General features: G+C 40.0%; 2 protein-coding genes across 3 annotated transcripts in view; one reads left to right on the forward strand and one right to left on the reverse strand.

Annotated features, from left to right (window-relative positions):
* The window catches only part of mAChR-A (muscarinic Acetylcholine Receptor, A-type), a 54,492-nt gene extending 51,847 nt beyond the window's left edge, over positions 1 to 2,645 (forward strand). The window contains exon 6 of the mRNA XM_019058380.2: positions 36 to 2,645. Within this exon, the coding sequence (XP_018913925.2) occupies positions 36 to 641 (606 nt within the window). The 3' untranslated portion in view covers positions 642 to 2,645. The remainder of the gene's footprint in view (positions 1 to 35) is intronic.
* Positions 2,646 to 2,950: 305 nt separating this feature from the next.
* LOC109041866 (uncharacterized) lies at positions 2,951 to 14,058 on the reverse strand. Of its 2 annotated transcripts, none has more exons than XM_019058361.2 (4): positions 13,899 to 14,058; positions 13,272 to 13,532; positions 8,100 to 8,351; positions 2,951 to 4,534 (listed from the first exon to the last, which is right to left on the reverse strand). In XM_019058361.2, the coding sequence occupies exons 1-3, from the start codon at positions 13,953 to 13,955 to the stop codon at positions 8,127 to 8,129; spliced, it is 543 nt and encodes a 180-aa protein (XP_018913906.2). In that variant the 5' UTR covers positions 13,956 to 14,058; the 3' UTR covers positions 2,951 to 4,534; positions 8,100 to 8,126. The 2 variants fall into 2 exon arrangements, with proteins under 2 accessions (XP_018913906.2, XP_072152241.1); XM_072296140.1 differs by lacking the exon at positions 2,951 to 4,534 and adding an exon at positions 7,331 to 7,654.
* Positions 14,059 to 16,397: the final 2,339 nt, after the last annotated feature.

A 16,397-nucleotide genomic window follows, 5' to 3' on the forward strand; every position in this document is an offset into this window, starting at 1 on the left:
TATGAGATTGATGGTGATTTTCGAATGTGTTGCAGGTGTACACGATACTGATCCAGCTGCCTCCGCGGCTAGACAGCGCAGGCGCGACGGACGGCCCGACGATCAAGATGATCTCGGACGAGCCGGTGATTGGCTACCGGGGGCTGGGGCGAGGGGTGGGGGTAGGGGTGGGGGCGCGCCTCGACGGGGAGCCCTTCTCCCACTCGCCGGGCCTCAACCGGCGCCCCTCCCAGTTCCACGACGCCCGCATGCCGCTCAGTGCCAAAGCCATGCAGAAAGACATGCACGGCAAGAACTCTTTGGCTGGCCCAAAGAACCCCAACAAGAAGAAGAAGAAGACCCAGGAGAAGAAGGCCGACAAGAAGGCCGCCAAGACCCTCTCGGCCATCCTCCTCACGTTCATCATCACGTGGACCCCCTACAATATCCTCGTCCTCATCAAGCCGCTCACCTCCTGCCTGGACTGCATCCCGCAGCCCCTGTGGGATTTTTTCTACTACCTGTGCTACATCAACTCCACCATCAACCCGGTCTGTTACGCCCTCTGCAATGCCTCCTTTCGGCGGACCTACGTGCGCATCCTCACATGCAAGTGGCAGAACAGGAACCGCGCCGCTATGAATAGGGGATTCTACAACTGAGTGGCCAGAAAGCAAGGTTCCGCCCATCACGGCCAATTCTAGCAGTTTCAAAGCGAATTTTATGTAGAGGCTCGGTACTACTTGTGTGCCCGAACCTCCGAGCTGCCATTCTATTTCATAGAGTACATAGAGTCGTAATGTAATTGGGAGAGCTGGCGCCACTTTTAAGCATTTTCCATGTCCCGAATTCAGAGACTCCTGTGTGACGCCGGGTCACTTTTTCGATACATACTCGATTGTTTGCGATACACGGGTACTCGGCCATCCGATGACAACAACAACAACAACAAAGGAGATAGGAATTACCACGTATTCCACACCGCCATTTTGGACCGAAAATGTATCGAAAAAGCGACCCGAACTCTTCGCACACCGGGCTCGGAATTCGTCGAGCAGAACATGGCGCCAGCTCTCCCATTTACATTACGACTCTATGTACTCTATGTTTTATTTGAACCAGTGAGAGCGAAAACACGCCAACTCGAAAAAATCAAGACGCGCACAAAACTGTACTGAAGGTGAAGAAGTTATAGTCCAAGAAAAAGATGTCTGGTGCTTTAAGACAAGTACTTAAAGACTTTAAAGGTCCAAGTTGGAACAGATACGCTAACTTTAATGACCTTTATGAAACTGACTGTCTTCAATGAAATTTGAGCATTTTTGAGTCACCGAGTTGGTGTGTTTCCGTTCTCACTGATTCATTTGAGTTCGGGACTTCTGATTCGGTGACGAGCGAATCGCAACGTTGGTGCGTGATTTTGGTACCACCTCACAAGGTGGTTCTAAAAAAGGTTCGACCTATCGGAAACCAACGGATCTAGTTGGTCGAATCTGGTAACAACGGTGTCCAGTGGTGTTGGTGATCGATGAGACAAACCTGGACAGAATCTCCCAAAGAGGTTCGCGGCACTCAAAATAAAATTAGCTTTCATACAAAGTTTCGATGCACGGAGGGGAGGGGAGGGGGCACAGGACGTGGTGGCTCGTAGAGATTTTGTGCGTCACTTTATGACGTCACTTCGTGGCTGTCTAATCCCTAAAAGCACCTATCTGCGCAGGGGAAGTAATGACACATACTAAGAGCACATGTTTCTAAAATAGATAGATAGAAGCTCCTTTATTGCAAAATAAATGTCAGTTAAGTGATTACCTCTAAGGATTCAAATATAAGACACACTCGATTAAACATTTTTTTTCTTCAAATTTGCGACCACTGGGACCATTTAAAATTGCTAGAAAATTTAACTGCACAATAAGCTCCTTTATTCTCATTATTCGAATGCAAACAGTTATACATAGTTTGAGTACTTAATTTTATTTTATATTTATTTTCCTGTCCAACCCGTTTTCTTTAAGAGAATACCTAATTTAAATTTTATATCACCTATAATGAATACTTTCAAACGGACAACCAAAACCACAATAACTGTGCGCTAACACAAAAATTAGAGGGTCAACAGCGAAATTATTTAAGAGCAGTTCCTTTTTTTCTTATCATGTGTCTCTTTAGTTTCATAACTATCGGTGCTTTTAGTTACCCTGGTGGGAACATGTGCATGTGCATGTGATGCTATTTTAATTTCTTAATGGCACATTAACAGATTGAATATTAGGTAATTAAGTGTCAAAAATAAAACTTATTTATTTATTGAGCAATACAGACAATTCCATCCCCTGGGTCATTCATGAATGAAGAATATTTGGTAGAAATGGTTCTTGTATGTAGAAAGATAACAGGAACAAAGACGTTAAGTCAAACTCCGGCTTGAGAGAGCACTCAAAAAGAATAAATATTTTTTTATTCATTTTCCTGCTTTTGAAGGAGAGATTAAAGGAGTTTAACGATCGACGTTTTTGGTAAGTGTTAGCCGGCACTAATAAACTTTCAATCCAGTCAAGGAAAATATTGTGTAAATATGATTTAATTAACATCAGTGACTCTCTTTTTATATTTATATGTATATTTCGTTTAAATTTAAAACTTCTATGAATGTTGCACAGTTACAGTCTTAGGGAGTATTTTTTATCATGATGGATACTTCTCTGCGTAACTTGTTTTGTAACTTTTTCGTTATCTTCTTTTTTTACCATGAATGTACCTTAAATCCGTTGTATTGTGAATATTCTATTATATTTGATGTAAATTTTGTTTGTATCTAAGAATATGTGTAGGTTTTTTAATGTTCATCCCAAATTGATTCAACATTTTTTGTTCTGAAATTTTTTTCTTATACATCTTTTCACTTTAACTAAGGGAAATATGACTGTAATACTATAAGCAAAGCAGGAGAAGAAATTCAATAACCAAAGCAGTTCTCAGTTCTTTATTGTGCTTAAAATAAATTTTGATTCACTTCAAACGAGACGTGGAAAAGAACATGGGAGTCAATATACTTATGTTCTATCTCTCCTCTGTTCCTCGCAGAGCTTTCGTCCGATATGTTGAACAGACCATTAAATGAGCAATCCTTTTATTCAGAGTAATATCACTCTAAGTGGTGATTGTCTTTGAAAACGTTGGTGTTTATCAGTGGCGTGGCGTGAATAATCGATTATCGATATCTCGCCATTTGAAACTATGGTAAAGAATCGATTACTAAGGTTTTCGCTGCGAACACCCTGATAATCGATCTTTTTTCATAGGTTTAAATGGCAGAACAATCGATATATCGCAATTCACGCCACGCCACTGGTGTTTATTCTCGGGAGATTCATCTGAGTCAATACTTTTCGCAATTACGACAAAATCTGCTTGAATAATCAGCAATATTTTCATTATCGAAGGGAAATCTGCTTTAGTTATTTGACACTATGATACATTTTAATGACGAAGTTCTACAAAACACGTAGACATGGAATATTCTTCGATGAAATTTTGAACTGCTCTGAACCTGATAAACTTTAACCAAAATTAATAATACCTAGATTTATTTCACACAAGCGCTCTCTGGAATGCCGAAAAATGCACACCCCGATTTCAAAAGAATTCCTTATGCCAAGTATTTAAGTGCAAAAGTTTGAACTTTATTGTCCTAAAAATACAGTGTTCAAGGGACACAGGTTATTTAAATTCTCACTGCAGTTTCAAATTTTCATACGCCAAAGCATTTTTAAACACTCTGCACAATTCAGTACAAAATTAAACAAGTCCTATTCAGTCTTATGAAACATTCAACTTCAATGGCGATACCAAAATATAAGCAAATTTTTAGGAAATTACGGGTTCTAACTAAATTACCATAAATACAATATTTTGTACATTATCGTTGTCTTTCTTCAAAATATTAGTATTAATTATAATGAATGAGACTTTTATCAATGTATCCGTTGCTACTTGCCGAATTGAAATTGCGCCCTAAGATTAACAGTATCATAACCATCTACTCTATTGTTGACGCTTTCCCTTATTCTATCAGCACGAGGCAGGACTTCGTTCCGTCGAAACGGGAAATAAATTAATACAAGTGGATTTTTCCATTAATATTTCAAAATTATTTTCTTCAAATGTATGATGTTTTCTATCTTAATGGAGCTTTTATTTCTTTTCCGTGTCAAAACGAATTTGGGCATGAGACGTTCAACTAAGAGACCAAGAATGATGAACAAAATTTTTTGGATTGAGTAATGCAATCATTTGAAAATTTTAACCAAACATTTTCATAGAAGGTACATAGTACCAGCTGAATGAGCAAAATTTCAAAATGTGTCCATATACGCACTAGAAGAGCCTCTACATGACTGTATAGGTACTGCCATGCTAGGGAGAATCGCCGTTTGAACATGCGAGCGCTGACAAGTTTCTTCTGATTGAGCGGGTACGAACTTTTTGAAAACTTGCGAGTTTTTATTTATGACTTTGTTGAAAATTTACCCCTGAATGCAATCTGGTAATTCTGTAAATGTTCAGAGAAAATATTCATTATTAGTTTTTTATATAAATTTGACAATGTCCGATTGCTCATACGGCGTTTCTCCTCCGCACGGCGTTATAGCCGTGTGTCCGTAAACGCTTTTTGCAAAGGTGTTCAGTATGAACATTAATTCTTATCAAAAATGAAAATAGCTCCTTCACCTACCCCTTTACCTTTTACTCCTTCCATTGATAATCCACAAAAATCAAGATGCTTGTGTTAATAAGCCAAGAAAATAATTTGAGCACGCCATGAGCTTTTGAAATGTCAGCTCAAACTTTGTGCCCGAAAAGTAGTACTCTTTGGTTGATTTTTTCGCCAAGTTCCAGTCCTCTCCGAATTCCAATTATAGCTTTATCATTTTCCTTAGCTGCCCTTTAAAAGTTTATTACCTTTTTTAAAGTTACCAAGCGCATTTGAAGACATCCATAGTGGGAGAGAGAAACGGTAGTTTCAGAAATTCGTATGCACGATATACTTCGTGAATCCATATTCGTTTCCATAATAGGACCTTTATGCTGATTACACACAAACCATGAGTCATCCTTAAGTCTCTTAATCATTAAGGCAACCCATTCTACCACTGATGTCGGAACTTGAGTCGACTACATTCCATTTTTATTTTAAATATTTTCTGTCTTCCTTTGTTGAGATTCTTTTTTTTAATGTTTTGTTCCTCTTTTTTCATTGTTTCTTTTAGTTGTTGCGTGAGACTACAGCAATGGCTTTCCTTTAACTTCCTGTACAAACCTGTGCCAAATTTTAAAACCGCCTCTGTGCTTTAGTTACGTATTTTTTTTGGCACTTTGGCAGACCATACTTCTTCCTAAAATTAATCAATAATGATCTCACATTCCTCATGTTTCTCTAAGTCAATGTAATTTCTGGTTTTACTTTATGAATTATTTGTTCTTCTGCCTCCCGAGTGGCAATTTTCACCAATCGACGATGGACATGTTATGAAAATGTGATACGTACTCTCCAATTTCATAAAGAAGAGTTAATTCCAATCTTTCTCTGATATTTTACATTATAAAATACAATATGAAATGGATACTCTCCACTATTGTATTTCATTTGATAATACGTACTTGAATTTAGTCTCACAAGATGGTGATTCTAGTCTCTACCACCCAAAATTCTAATAAACATTCAGAAAATGTTCTGTCTCTTCAATCTTTCTTTTTCATTTTACATGAGTAAAAACTAGCATTTATTTTATACATTAATAGTTCTACTAATTTTTATGTACTTGAGGTTTACATGGTCTATTTATTTTTCTTCGTGTACTTTACCTTCTAGTATCTGACCTCTTGCATGACTGCACGTTTTAAACTGATCGACGAAAAATGGAGAAACAAATTCATGTGTAAATGCTCAAAAATTTATATGAATTTTTGTAAAACCCAAAGAATTGGATGGATTTCACTTGATGAACTTCATTGTTTCTAATAAAAGTTGAAAAAAGCTTGACTGGTTTTGATTTCATCCCCATTCCACCATGCATATTTGAACAAAAGCCTTTTTAATGCAGCCCTCTTTTGATACATTTTTATTTTTGAACAAGATAACTTGTATAATATTTCCACTGCGAAACCGTTCTTAAAAACTTTTCCCAACATTGGCAACATTGCGTTTGGCAAAAATTGAACATTATGGTACAATTGCTGTACGCGATACTAGTTTTCCATCACTAATGTCGTTTTTCGTGCAGATGGACAATAAAATATTTTCTAATCGTAATTCGGTGCAGAATGTCTTTCGAAAAACACTCTACAAAAAACGTTCCCGAAAATTTGTTGCCTAAGTTCTACACACATTGCAGATTTAGTTTTTGATAATTGCATTAGGAGGCAACGTTGTTGTGCACAAAATATACTATAAATAAGTGTTTGATACAACAAAATGCATGAGCCTACTGTTAAATGCACTGAAGGAGAAAATTAAAGTGAACATAAAATTGGGATTCCGCCAGTAAAATGAGATAAGTGACCTCCGTAAGAATCAGCCGCTGTTTTATTTAAACATATAATTAATTTATTTAGTTTTATTTTTGAAGTTTACTAAACATCTATTTGAATTGCCTCTTCTATGTGCAAAAATAACATGGAAATGTAGTGACGTAGCATATTTTGTAGCACAATCTGCATAAATTGAAGGCAGTGACTTTCTTAATGGCAAATCTTGGAAGCAACTATTCGTGCTAAGGAGATGTCCGTGTTGCATATCCATGAAATTGTGGGCGTCCAGGCTCTTTCATCATAATGCCTGGCTGCAACTACACTTGATCATTGTTTGCTTGTGACATTACGTCGGTCGTAACAAACTTCAGAATCCAAGTGAATCATTCGGGGTGGCATTGCCGCAGCGTCACCAAATGGTGTAATAAGGGGCAGTTTTATAATTCACAATGACTGTGCGGAAGCGTTTTTACCAGAAATTCTCGAAGGAATTTTATGCAGCCGAATTTACGGAGAAATCTACGTAGAATGTAATTTACGTTTACGTATGTAATTTACGTTACGTGCTATAGAATCTTACGTAAAAGCTTGGAGGCTACAAAGCTCACTCGTTGGTTGCTGTTGGTGTTGTCATGTGGCGTGCGAACTTAACAGAGGAAAACGCTCCTGTAAATCGGGCCGACGCAACAAGTTATACTGGCGACTGAATCAATTCGTTCACAGTCTCCACCTAAACTAATCCACCAAGTCATCTCAAGTTATCTTTATGTTGAATTTCAATGTTACACATTATACAGCATTCTTGGACTGATTCATATACCTGCACGATTATTTTATTATATTTGTGAAGTTTAAAAAAAACAATATTTATACAAAACTTTTGGTGGTGCTGCATTATCATTACGTTTTGGGTTACCTAAAACTATTCAGAATAGCTTCATAAATGGAGTTTGTCTATTTTAAATTCCAGTAACTTCCTCAGCGAATATTATTTGATTCAACCCAGACATGAACTCTGACATCATTAAATGTTGACTGATCTGTGCTGAGCCATGCTGATCCAATGCTGTCTGTCTACAGGGCTCGATACACGATCAAATTCCCGAACCAATTACCACCAAAGTGTCGGGAGTCATCAGTCCTAAAATCATTGATTTGCTTAGTTTTAAAATGAAAACTTGGCAGAAATGTTCCGTGCGGTAGGAAATGATGAATGGCGGCACTTCATTGTGATCAAAATTTGACGGCCCATCCAATTTTGATCAAAGAGGACTGTCGCATGGTGACCATCAGTCATCAACTTGTCTACTTTGATCAGAATTTGTTCGGAATTTGATCGTTTATCTAGACCTTATATGCACTTCCTACGACTAGCTCGTTTGTCAAATCTAAGCATTTCAGCGCCCAGTTTGTCAAATCGTCATCGAGTGCGACCTTGATTGAAATTTAACTCAAAACACTGATTGAATATGGATGTATCGAGGTGGAGTTAAACGAACGGTCCCTCACGATAGCCGGAAATTTTGTTCACGATAAACGGACCAGTGCCGTGCGCGTATTTTAATCGTAAAATTCCATGTTTGTACCTCATGGTCTAATAATTGTCCGGTTTGTCAAATGCTCGTCTTTTCTACTTTATCCAGCTCAATTTGAAATGATTGTCCTAGTGGAGTCAGCGCCTGATCACTCTGCGTAAGAGCGTCAATCACCGGCCTTAGCAGCATGTTCAATTCCTCTTTTGGCACGTCCTCCATTTGAGCATACATAGTTTTGTAGATTGCACGCAGCTTGTGCATTTGAATATTCATGAATTTCTCCTCTTGCAAGAGCTGAGTTTTCTGGAGCAAAAATGACATTGTCGACTTAATACATATATAATTGGAAACTGAAGTATGAGCGGACTCACAAAAGAGAACTTCATCCTGGAAATTACTGTGCTCCATTTCGACGTTATCTTGGTTCTCGAATAAACAGTGGTATTGGTATATCCATTAAGAGTTTTTAAATTTTCTTACCTCTCATGCGAACATCCGTGAGAGTATATAATCCACTGTAAAATGATCAACGCTGGTGTAACAAGACACTCTGTATATGTATAGTGCTGTTCATTTTTACTTAATTTACAGTTGAAGAATGTTTTTGTTTCAGAATTAGACGTATTTCTATCAAACGGACCTAAGCGCCATAGGGTGAGGAAGGTAGAGGGGGGCTTGGATTGGCGGCGGAATCGGGCGTCGGGCTTATTCCGTCCTATACTCGTAATGATTTTCCATGGCGCTTAGGTCCGTTTGACAGAACGCGCTATCCGGGATTCTAGATTCCTCAAAAGGAACTCAAATTGGCGCTTAGTTCCGTTTGATAGAAATACGTCCAATTAGGCATGCAGCTGAAATGGAGGAAACTTTGAAACTTTTATCACAGACGTTTCTCTGATAGAGTTCTTGTATGCCGCAGGAATTTACGATCTAATCACTGTACTACTGATAAACCTTCGCAAAAATTACGATGATGCCACCGGTTTTCTCTGAAACAAACTTCCAATTCCAACCGCTCAACCACAAACTCCCCCAACTCAAAAAAGCTCTCAAAGTTGAGGCCGTAATGATGGGGATCGGCTACGTCACGATGAAAAAGTCCGCCTCTATATCCACTCAAACTTTCCACTCTCCACTCTCCACACTTTCCACACTCTCCACACTTTCCACACTCTCCACACTCTCCACACTCTCCACACTCTCCACATTCTCCACTCTCCATACTCTCCACTCTCCACACTCTCCACTCTCCACACTCTCCACTCTCCACACTCTCCACACTCTCCACACTCTCCACACTCTCCACTCCCCACACTCTCCACTCCCCACACTCTCCACTCCCCTTACTCTCCACATACTCCACACTTTTCACAAATAGGGATCAAGTACATTAACAGGGTTCAAGCCTAAGAGTCACCACACAAAGCGGCAAAACTGCTAACGTATTTGATCCCTACCCGTGTATGGTGTCTCAGGACATTCCGTCAACGATTTTTTTTCTAATGGCCCGTTTGGTTTGGCATTTTACGTCCACGCGTTAAATAAGAAACTGTGACTTGGTCCAAGTGCTATATTTTAGCCCATTTTTCAAAATCCTGAGTCCCAAAATCCCACATTTCAAAATCCTGAGTTGAAAAACAGTGACTCCGCCAGTTTAAATATTAGAACCAAACGAAGAGCGGCGCGGCATGCTGCCAGGTCGCGTACCGGCGCCTACAAACCTAACAGGGATACTTCACGCATTGCGCAATGCGTGAAGTATCCTTGTTAGGTTTGTAGGAGCTAATGCGCTGGTCGCCTTCGCCCGCCGCGCCGCAGCGCTTCAAGCAACTATTTCGCAACAGAGGTGCTGCACAGTATCATACGAAATTGAAGGCTCTCCAACATATTAAGAATGACAGGCATTCTTTAAGAGTACGGAGCTTTCCTCGAAAAATAAATCAAGATACTATGGCACAAAAAGAGAGCGGTAGTCCAAAAACTCACTAAGTTCTAGCATCCGTATTGAGGTTTAGCATAATTTGTGAATTTCATCAGAGAAAAAAGGGACTCGATTTAGGCAGAAACATTCTTGAGTATGCCGTCAAAAAGACTTTTTTTTTAATCTATACTAATAAAGCAGACTTCACGTTGATTGACTCACTGACTGACTGACTGACTGACTGACTCACGTATCAGCGGATCTCGTGAACGGGAGGCCGTGTGACCCTGAGATTCCGCACTGGGATCCCTCTCTACCCCGAGGCGCCGGATAAGGGAGGATTTCGCGATCCGCCCGCCGGTTCGCGGGATATCGCGGTCCGCGTGGGTCGATTTTTCCGTAAGGACAACGGGTGCGAGAGAGAGTGCGAGCGAGATGGAGCGATTTCCGCGTTTCGCGCTGAAAGACAGCTGATAAATTTTACGTGTGTTCTTCTGGTACGCGCAACGGGTGCGAGGAAGATGGAAGAGGTTAAGCGTCCAACGAGTGCGAGGAAGATGGAACGAGTTCGGCGTCGCGCTGTTGGAAACGCCGCGCCATGATTGTTGCGAGCTCCGACTCGTGCATCCGTTGCCGGGCTACTCTCTCAGGGATGTGAAAATCTAGAAAATCTGTCTATGCATCGGCATAGAATAAAGAGACTAACGTAGTCTCTTCATTCTATGGCATTGGTTCGCGATTTTCGCGATTGGTTCGCGCATTTGTTCGAGTTTTCTTCCGTTTTTTTTTGCAAGATTAGTGAAAAATGTGCTCCGCGGAACCTTCCGTTTCGTTTTGTTTGTTTTTTTTTTTTTGAAAAAATTTACTTGCTCAAGTTCGAAGTAAAAAAATTGTTGTGATTTAGTCTTCACGTCGCCTGGGGTTACTTTTTGTTACTTTTATCTTCTGTTTTGAAATGATTAAGGCAAATTCTCGGGAAATTTTGAGAGAAGCTGTTGCTTGGCTTCAAAAATAAAATAAATAAATCAAAATGGAACATAAAGACGGTGTGCAACGCTTCAATCGGAGGAGAAGCGGGGGTTTCGCGCGCATTTCATCAATATTTGACTCCGATCGTGGAGGGCGCTCTTGATACAACTATTTCACCACGGAAGATGTCCAAATTGCCGCTTGCTAGATTGAAGGCGTTCTATACTGTGATGACGGCTCGGTCACACTGCGCAGTGCGCCTGCAGACGCGGTGCTGACAGCGGAGCAAAATTAGAACATCGCTTCGACATTCTTCACCTGCTTTCTGTTTCTATCATAGTTTAACCAAAACACATGAGTCTTACTTGCAAAATTTTAAATCATCGCTAATGCTCTTTTTTTTTTTTTTTTTTTTTTTTTTTTTTTTTTTTATTTCAAAACATTAAATCTTATATAGGGAAACCGATGGTTACATCCCATATGGTTCTCGTGAAATTAAGATTGGATTCTTCCAATTCGTCACCTTTAACAAGCAGAATTGAAGCGAGCAACTATTTGAACTCCGGAGTGGGTATGTGGTATCATACAAAATTGAAGGAAAATCATACGTTTTCGCCCATCTCAAGTAACAGATGTTTATGAGTTTCATGCGCACATTTACGTAATCTTAATTGAGTCAGAGATTCGCGTGTATGCCACGATATTGATGTGAATAACGCGCAATTGTAATGATCTTAAAAATTCGCTAGGAACACGACGTATTTGCCGTGATACCGTGGTGATTATCGTGTAATTTCTAATTTGTTTTACAAAATCCCAGGAAAAATCAAGTTTTCTCCGCGATGTAGATGACAAACCCGCCATTGCTGTGAATTAAACGAAACCGCTGGTTAAATCCCGTAATTATTTCGCGGCTGAAACTCACCAGCTAACTTCAATTAAACATTGAACTGACAAAAATAACAAATCTTTATGAAAATAACCAACTTTTGATTGGGAATTTTTTATTATTATAATTATCATGTGAGCTTATTGCAGAACAGACCAAAATAGCAGCATACTACTAATATCAACTTTTTAATCAAACCAGTGCGTCTCGCCAATTTTGAAATAGTAGATAATAATTCAGAAACACAATTAGTAACTGATCACTAATCACAGTGATTGCTGATGGTGGGGTTTTCCTGTGCGTAGCACGGGTTTCCTGCTAGTCGAGAATAAAATAGCTGAATGAAAGCGGGGTTCTGCTTGATTAAGTGACTTCGTTTTATGTAAGCATCTTTCCTTCTTGAAACAAACATTATTTTCTTTATCGATTCAAAAGGAAATCATCTCGGCGGTAAATTTAAGTGTATTCTTGCTTGAATTAAGTCTTTTTTTCCTCTAAGGAAGTTCAAAAATCACGCTAATTGTTATTGAATACATATACTAGAACTAAGTAAGTTTTTCGACTACCGCTCTCTTTTTGTTGTCGCCACTTGATTTAATTTGCAATCGATTTTCGTGCTTTTGAAATATTCCATCAATCATGATGCGTTTGTGAGGTGCTTTCAATCTCGTATGATACAGTACAACACCTCCGTGGCGAAATAATTGCTCGAAGTTATCGTACCTACACATGAAAAATCTAAGAGCCTTTGGCTGAGGCAAATCAAAAGCTTTATCCGGTACCAAGATAGGATTTTCTTGAGAGATAATTAAGTCCTGTTGCATCAAAGAGGTGTAAAGAGATTTCGTTAATTTTCTCTCATGAAATTGATGCCCTCCCATTTTCACCAAAATTCTCAATTATATATTTTTCTCCGTCGGACCGAACAAACAAAAAGAAACAAGTAAACCCTCATTCTCCCAAATCATAATACATTTCCATCCATGAACATTGTGTCCCAACCAACCAATTGTCATTTGTATTTACATGTGGACCAATTAACTTTGGGTCTCAATTGGTAGGTGGACCAAAACTTCCTTGCCGCGAAAATGCGTGAACGTAAACTACTGGAAATACAGGCGCGCGGACAAAAAATCGTGACGAAATGTCTTATAACCGTGTATGGAGATATGGACAATTTGACTCTAACGAAAGCTATCCCCTCCATTACGGCCTTAACTACGAGGGCTTTTTTGGAGCATGGGAGTTTGTTTCAGAGGGAACGGAAGGCACCATCGCGTTTTTGTCGCAAAATTTCATGTAAGAGAAAATATTTAAATCGAAAATCTCTTTGACACACAGGGCGACTAGATTAGGATCGATGATACCTTTCTATACAAGTTCCAACAAAATCATTTCAACTTTATGATATAAATTGAAAGCAAATTATAATTTATGCCCTTACCGCAATCACTTCTGTTTCAGTGAGGTTTGATTTTCCTTCATTGACATCGAACATGACCCTACCAGCATCGAAGTAGCGTCTTATATTAACAAGCACTTCATTCGCCTGTTCAACGACTTTCAGGAATCTTAGCGTCTCGTTACTTTTGAGGTCCGAGGCCATTGCCACTGCCTTCTTTATGAGGGTCGTTCGGTTGGTTTCTATGGCTGTAAATTCATCTAATGATTCGTCAAAGTTTCTGCTCGATGGTCGCAGAGTTGGCTGTAAAAATTTGAGATTTTAATGTTCGATCACATGTTCGACTTACGATTAAAAAGAATCATATAAAAAAAGAAATCGAACATAATTCATTATTTAATTTTCAAGCCTGTACCGGCCAAAGAGCCTTAGAGTACAATACCATAAGTGCTGTATGGATGTACTTCTTCCAAACGGAACCATGTGCATTAGGACGTGAGCCCTATTACGCATTTATCCTGATGGGTCTCAGGGCTCTTGTCTTCATGCACATAGTTCCGTTTGGCAGAAATACGTCCGTATATTTTTAAACATTTCTTATTTTTACACATATTTGAGCATATCTGTTATTATTTTTCTACCGCACACGTTATCACTGTATACACTTACTGAAGCCTCAAAAGATGCAAGAATCAACGCATGAGAACACACCAAAGCTAAAATCATACTTCTGTTACAAGCATAAGTAATTTTTTTTAAGAAACAATAAATGAAACATGAGCTTCATCTTATCATAGTCAATCAGATACGCTCTGAAGACAAGCTGAGCCGAAACAATAATTTGAATTGTTTTCTTTCGTCTTTTTTCTTAGAGGTGGCAATGAAAAACATTTACGACGACCCTTGTCACCGTCGCCCATTTACCGCAAACGGTTCACAGTTCACTGCTGAAACACAATACGATCATTAACGGTTACGGTATAGGTAACAAATTTAAATAGCAGGCACGTGTTACTCCTATGAGCGCGAGGCAACCTAAAGCGCCTTCAATTTTTGTGCATTCAACACGCACAGTCATAAAGCACGAATAGTTACATCCAAACGTTATATATATCCAGCGTTCCGCTCGTTCAATGCGAACAGCACAGAACTCTTTTAAAAAAGGGGATTTCGTCAGATAGTTTGTAACGTCGTGCTGCGAGATAAAGCGCATTTCCAGTTTCATCGTTGAAATATAACTCGAGAGTCCTTGAACGCAGTATTGAAAATATCACGAAGAACAGAGGATTTGTTGAGTGAAATTTTTCGCTGAGGTATTACCAGGTTCATTTCCTCAAAATTCCATCATTCCACTTCCTGTACTCTTCGGCAATATGACAGCTATGTTACCAGTCCTACACTATTGCATAAGTTGTCACGTTCCGGCCGAAGTATGACACGAGCCATGCGACGTTTAAAAATTTCCGCCGCTCTTTTATTTTTTTACAGAGAAATTGTTGGTTGATCTGTTCGAATATTCCACTGGATTTTATCGGCAGCACAAAGAAAATTCGGTGAAGTTTTCGGACAGCTTCATTGAACGATTTCTCTGTGAAAAAGTAAAATGGCGGCGGAAATGTTTAAACGTGGCATGGCGCTTGTGACACTTCGGCCGGAGGGTGACGAAGTCTCTTTTCAAAAATCTGGAGGTAGATACGACTGAATTACTAAACGCTGCCGAATTCAAAAGCAAGTCCGCAGAAGCGATCGCATCTTCCGTTCAAGTGCCTACTTTGGAACTCAGGAACCGTTAACCCCACGAGCGGACTTGAGCCGGGTAATTCGGGGAACCCACCACGATTTGTTAACCGCGGTCTTGATCAGTCGACAGCTCTCGCTAAGATTTCTCCGAATCTGAGACCGATGGGGGAGGGGGGGGGGCACTGGATCCGTCCGGGGGAAAAGAATAATACTCGAAAGCTCGCTACCGTATCGGGGAACCCAATGAAAGCGCGGGAGAAATAAAGGCGGCCGGAGCGAGACGGAAATAACTGCACTGCCATTATTGACAAATAGTACTGAAAACCAGTTCTTTCCTCATAAAATACTCAAATTTTATTGGACAATCGGGCAACCTCGCAGCAGCGCACTCCAGACGCGCGAGCCGAAGTTAAGCGATAATTCAGTTTCGCACTTGTCACTGCCCGGGTGGGGGGAGGGTAGGGGGAGGGCAGGGGGAGGCGGGAGGGCATTGAAAAATAAGCGTCGGATGGAAAGAGGAAATCGGTTGAATGTGAGAACCAGCGGAAGCGATTTATAATATTTTGACTGGCGCGCGAGCCCAGCGTCGTATCAATCCCCCCGGTCGCCCCCCCCCATCCACCCCCGGTTCGATTTTTGAAGCTCATATCAGCGCGTCGAAGAGGCTCGAATATTAATGAGCCGCGAACGGGGGATCTCTCCGAGGCGAGGGGGTGCTACGCCTTTGTGGGGTCGCGCAACTTTACGGATGGGTCAGTTGCGCCGACCACGGAAGCGTCATCATCTGATCTTCGGAGGGGATGCAAATGTCATTGAGCTACATGTTGCAATTAGGAACTACTATTTCTGCTGTGTAAAAGTACTTAACTCCATAGAGACACTAATAGCATATGTGTTGTTTCCACAGAGAGCCAGAAATAGCAGTTCTAGCTTTATTGCAAAATGCAAATATTGCAAAAATTCCAATGTTAACCATGTTCTGACTGACTCGCGGGTTTTAAACCCTTACATGGGAAGTTATGAAGACACATACACATCCAAAAGCTAGGGTTTCCTAAAATAGTTGGGGACGGATAAGAAATCAGACCAAAAAAATAGAGAGAATATGGAGGGGGAGAATAGAGAAAAGAAGAAAAGCTGGTAGAAGAGCAAAGAGATCAAGAAAAGAAAGGGACAACGAAGAAAATGACACTTGTTTTCTACGCCTCTCTCTTTTTCTTTTTCTCCTTTTCGTCATTCCCTCTTTTCCCATTGTCCTCTCTCTACTTTTCTTCCTTTTTAATCTTCTTCTTCCTCTTCATCTTCCTCCTATTTTTCTCCGTATCTTCCCTCCCAGGTGTATCGTTAAAATCATGTTTGAACTCAAGCTAAAAATTAACACCGAGGTTGTTCCCATTATAGGACTTTTTATTTTCGCCACACCCCAAT

The sequence above is a fragment of the Bemisia tabaci genome, chromosome 2, assembly GCF_918797505.1.
Source record: "Bemisia tabaci chromosome 2, PGI_BMITA_v3".
NCBI classification, from domain to species: Eukaryota; Metazoa; Arthropoda; class Insecta; order Hemiptera; family Aleyrodidae; genus Bemisia; species Bemisia tabaci.

Bases quoted from the DNA above. Each gene is read 5' to 3' on its own strand.
- LOC109041866 (XM_019058361.2), bottom strand. From the start codon at position 13,955: ATGATTTTAGCTTTGGTGTGTTCTCATGCGTTGATTCTTGCATCTTTT. The intron at 13,533-13,898 runs GTAAGTGTATAC...AAATTTTTACAG, and splicing joins TTGCATCTTTTGAGGCTTCA to CCAACTCTGCGACCATCGAG. The intron at 8,352-13,271 runs GTAAGGGCATAA...TTTTTGCTCCAG, and splicing joins CTGAAACAGAAGTGATTGCG to AAAACTCAGCTCTTGCAAGA.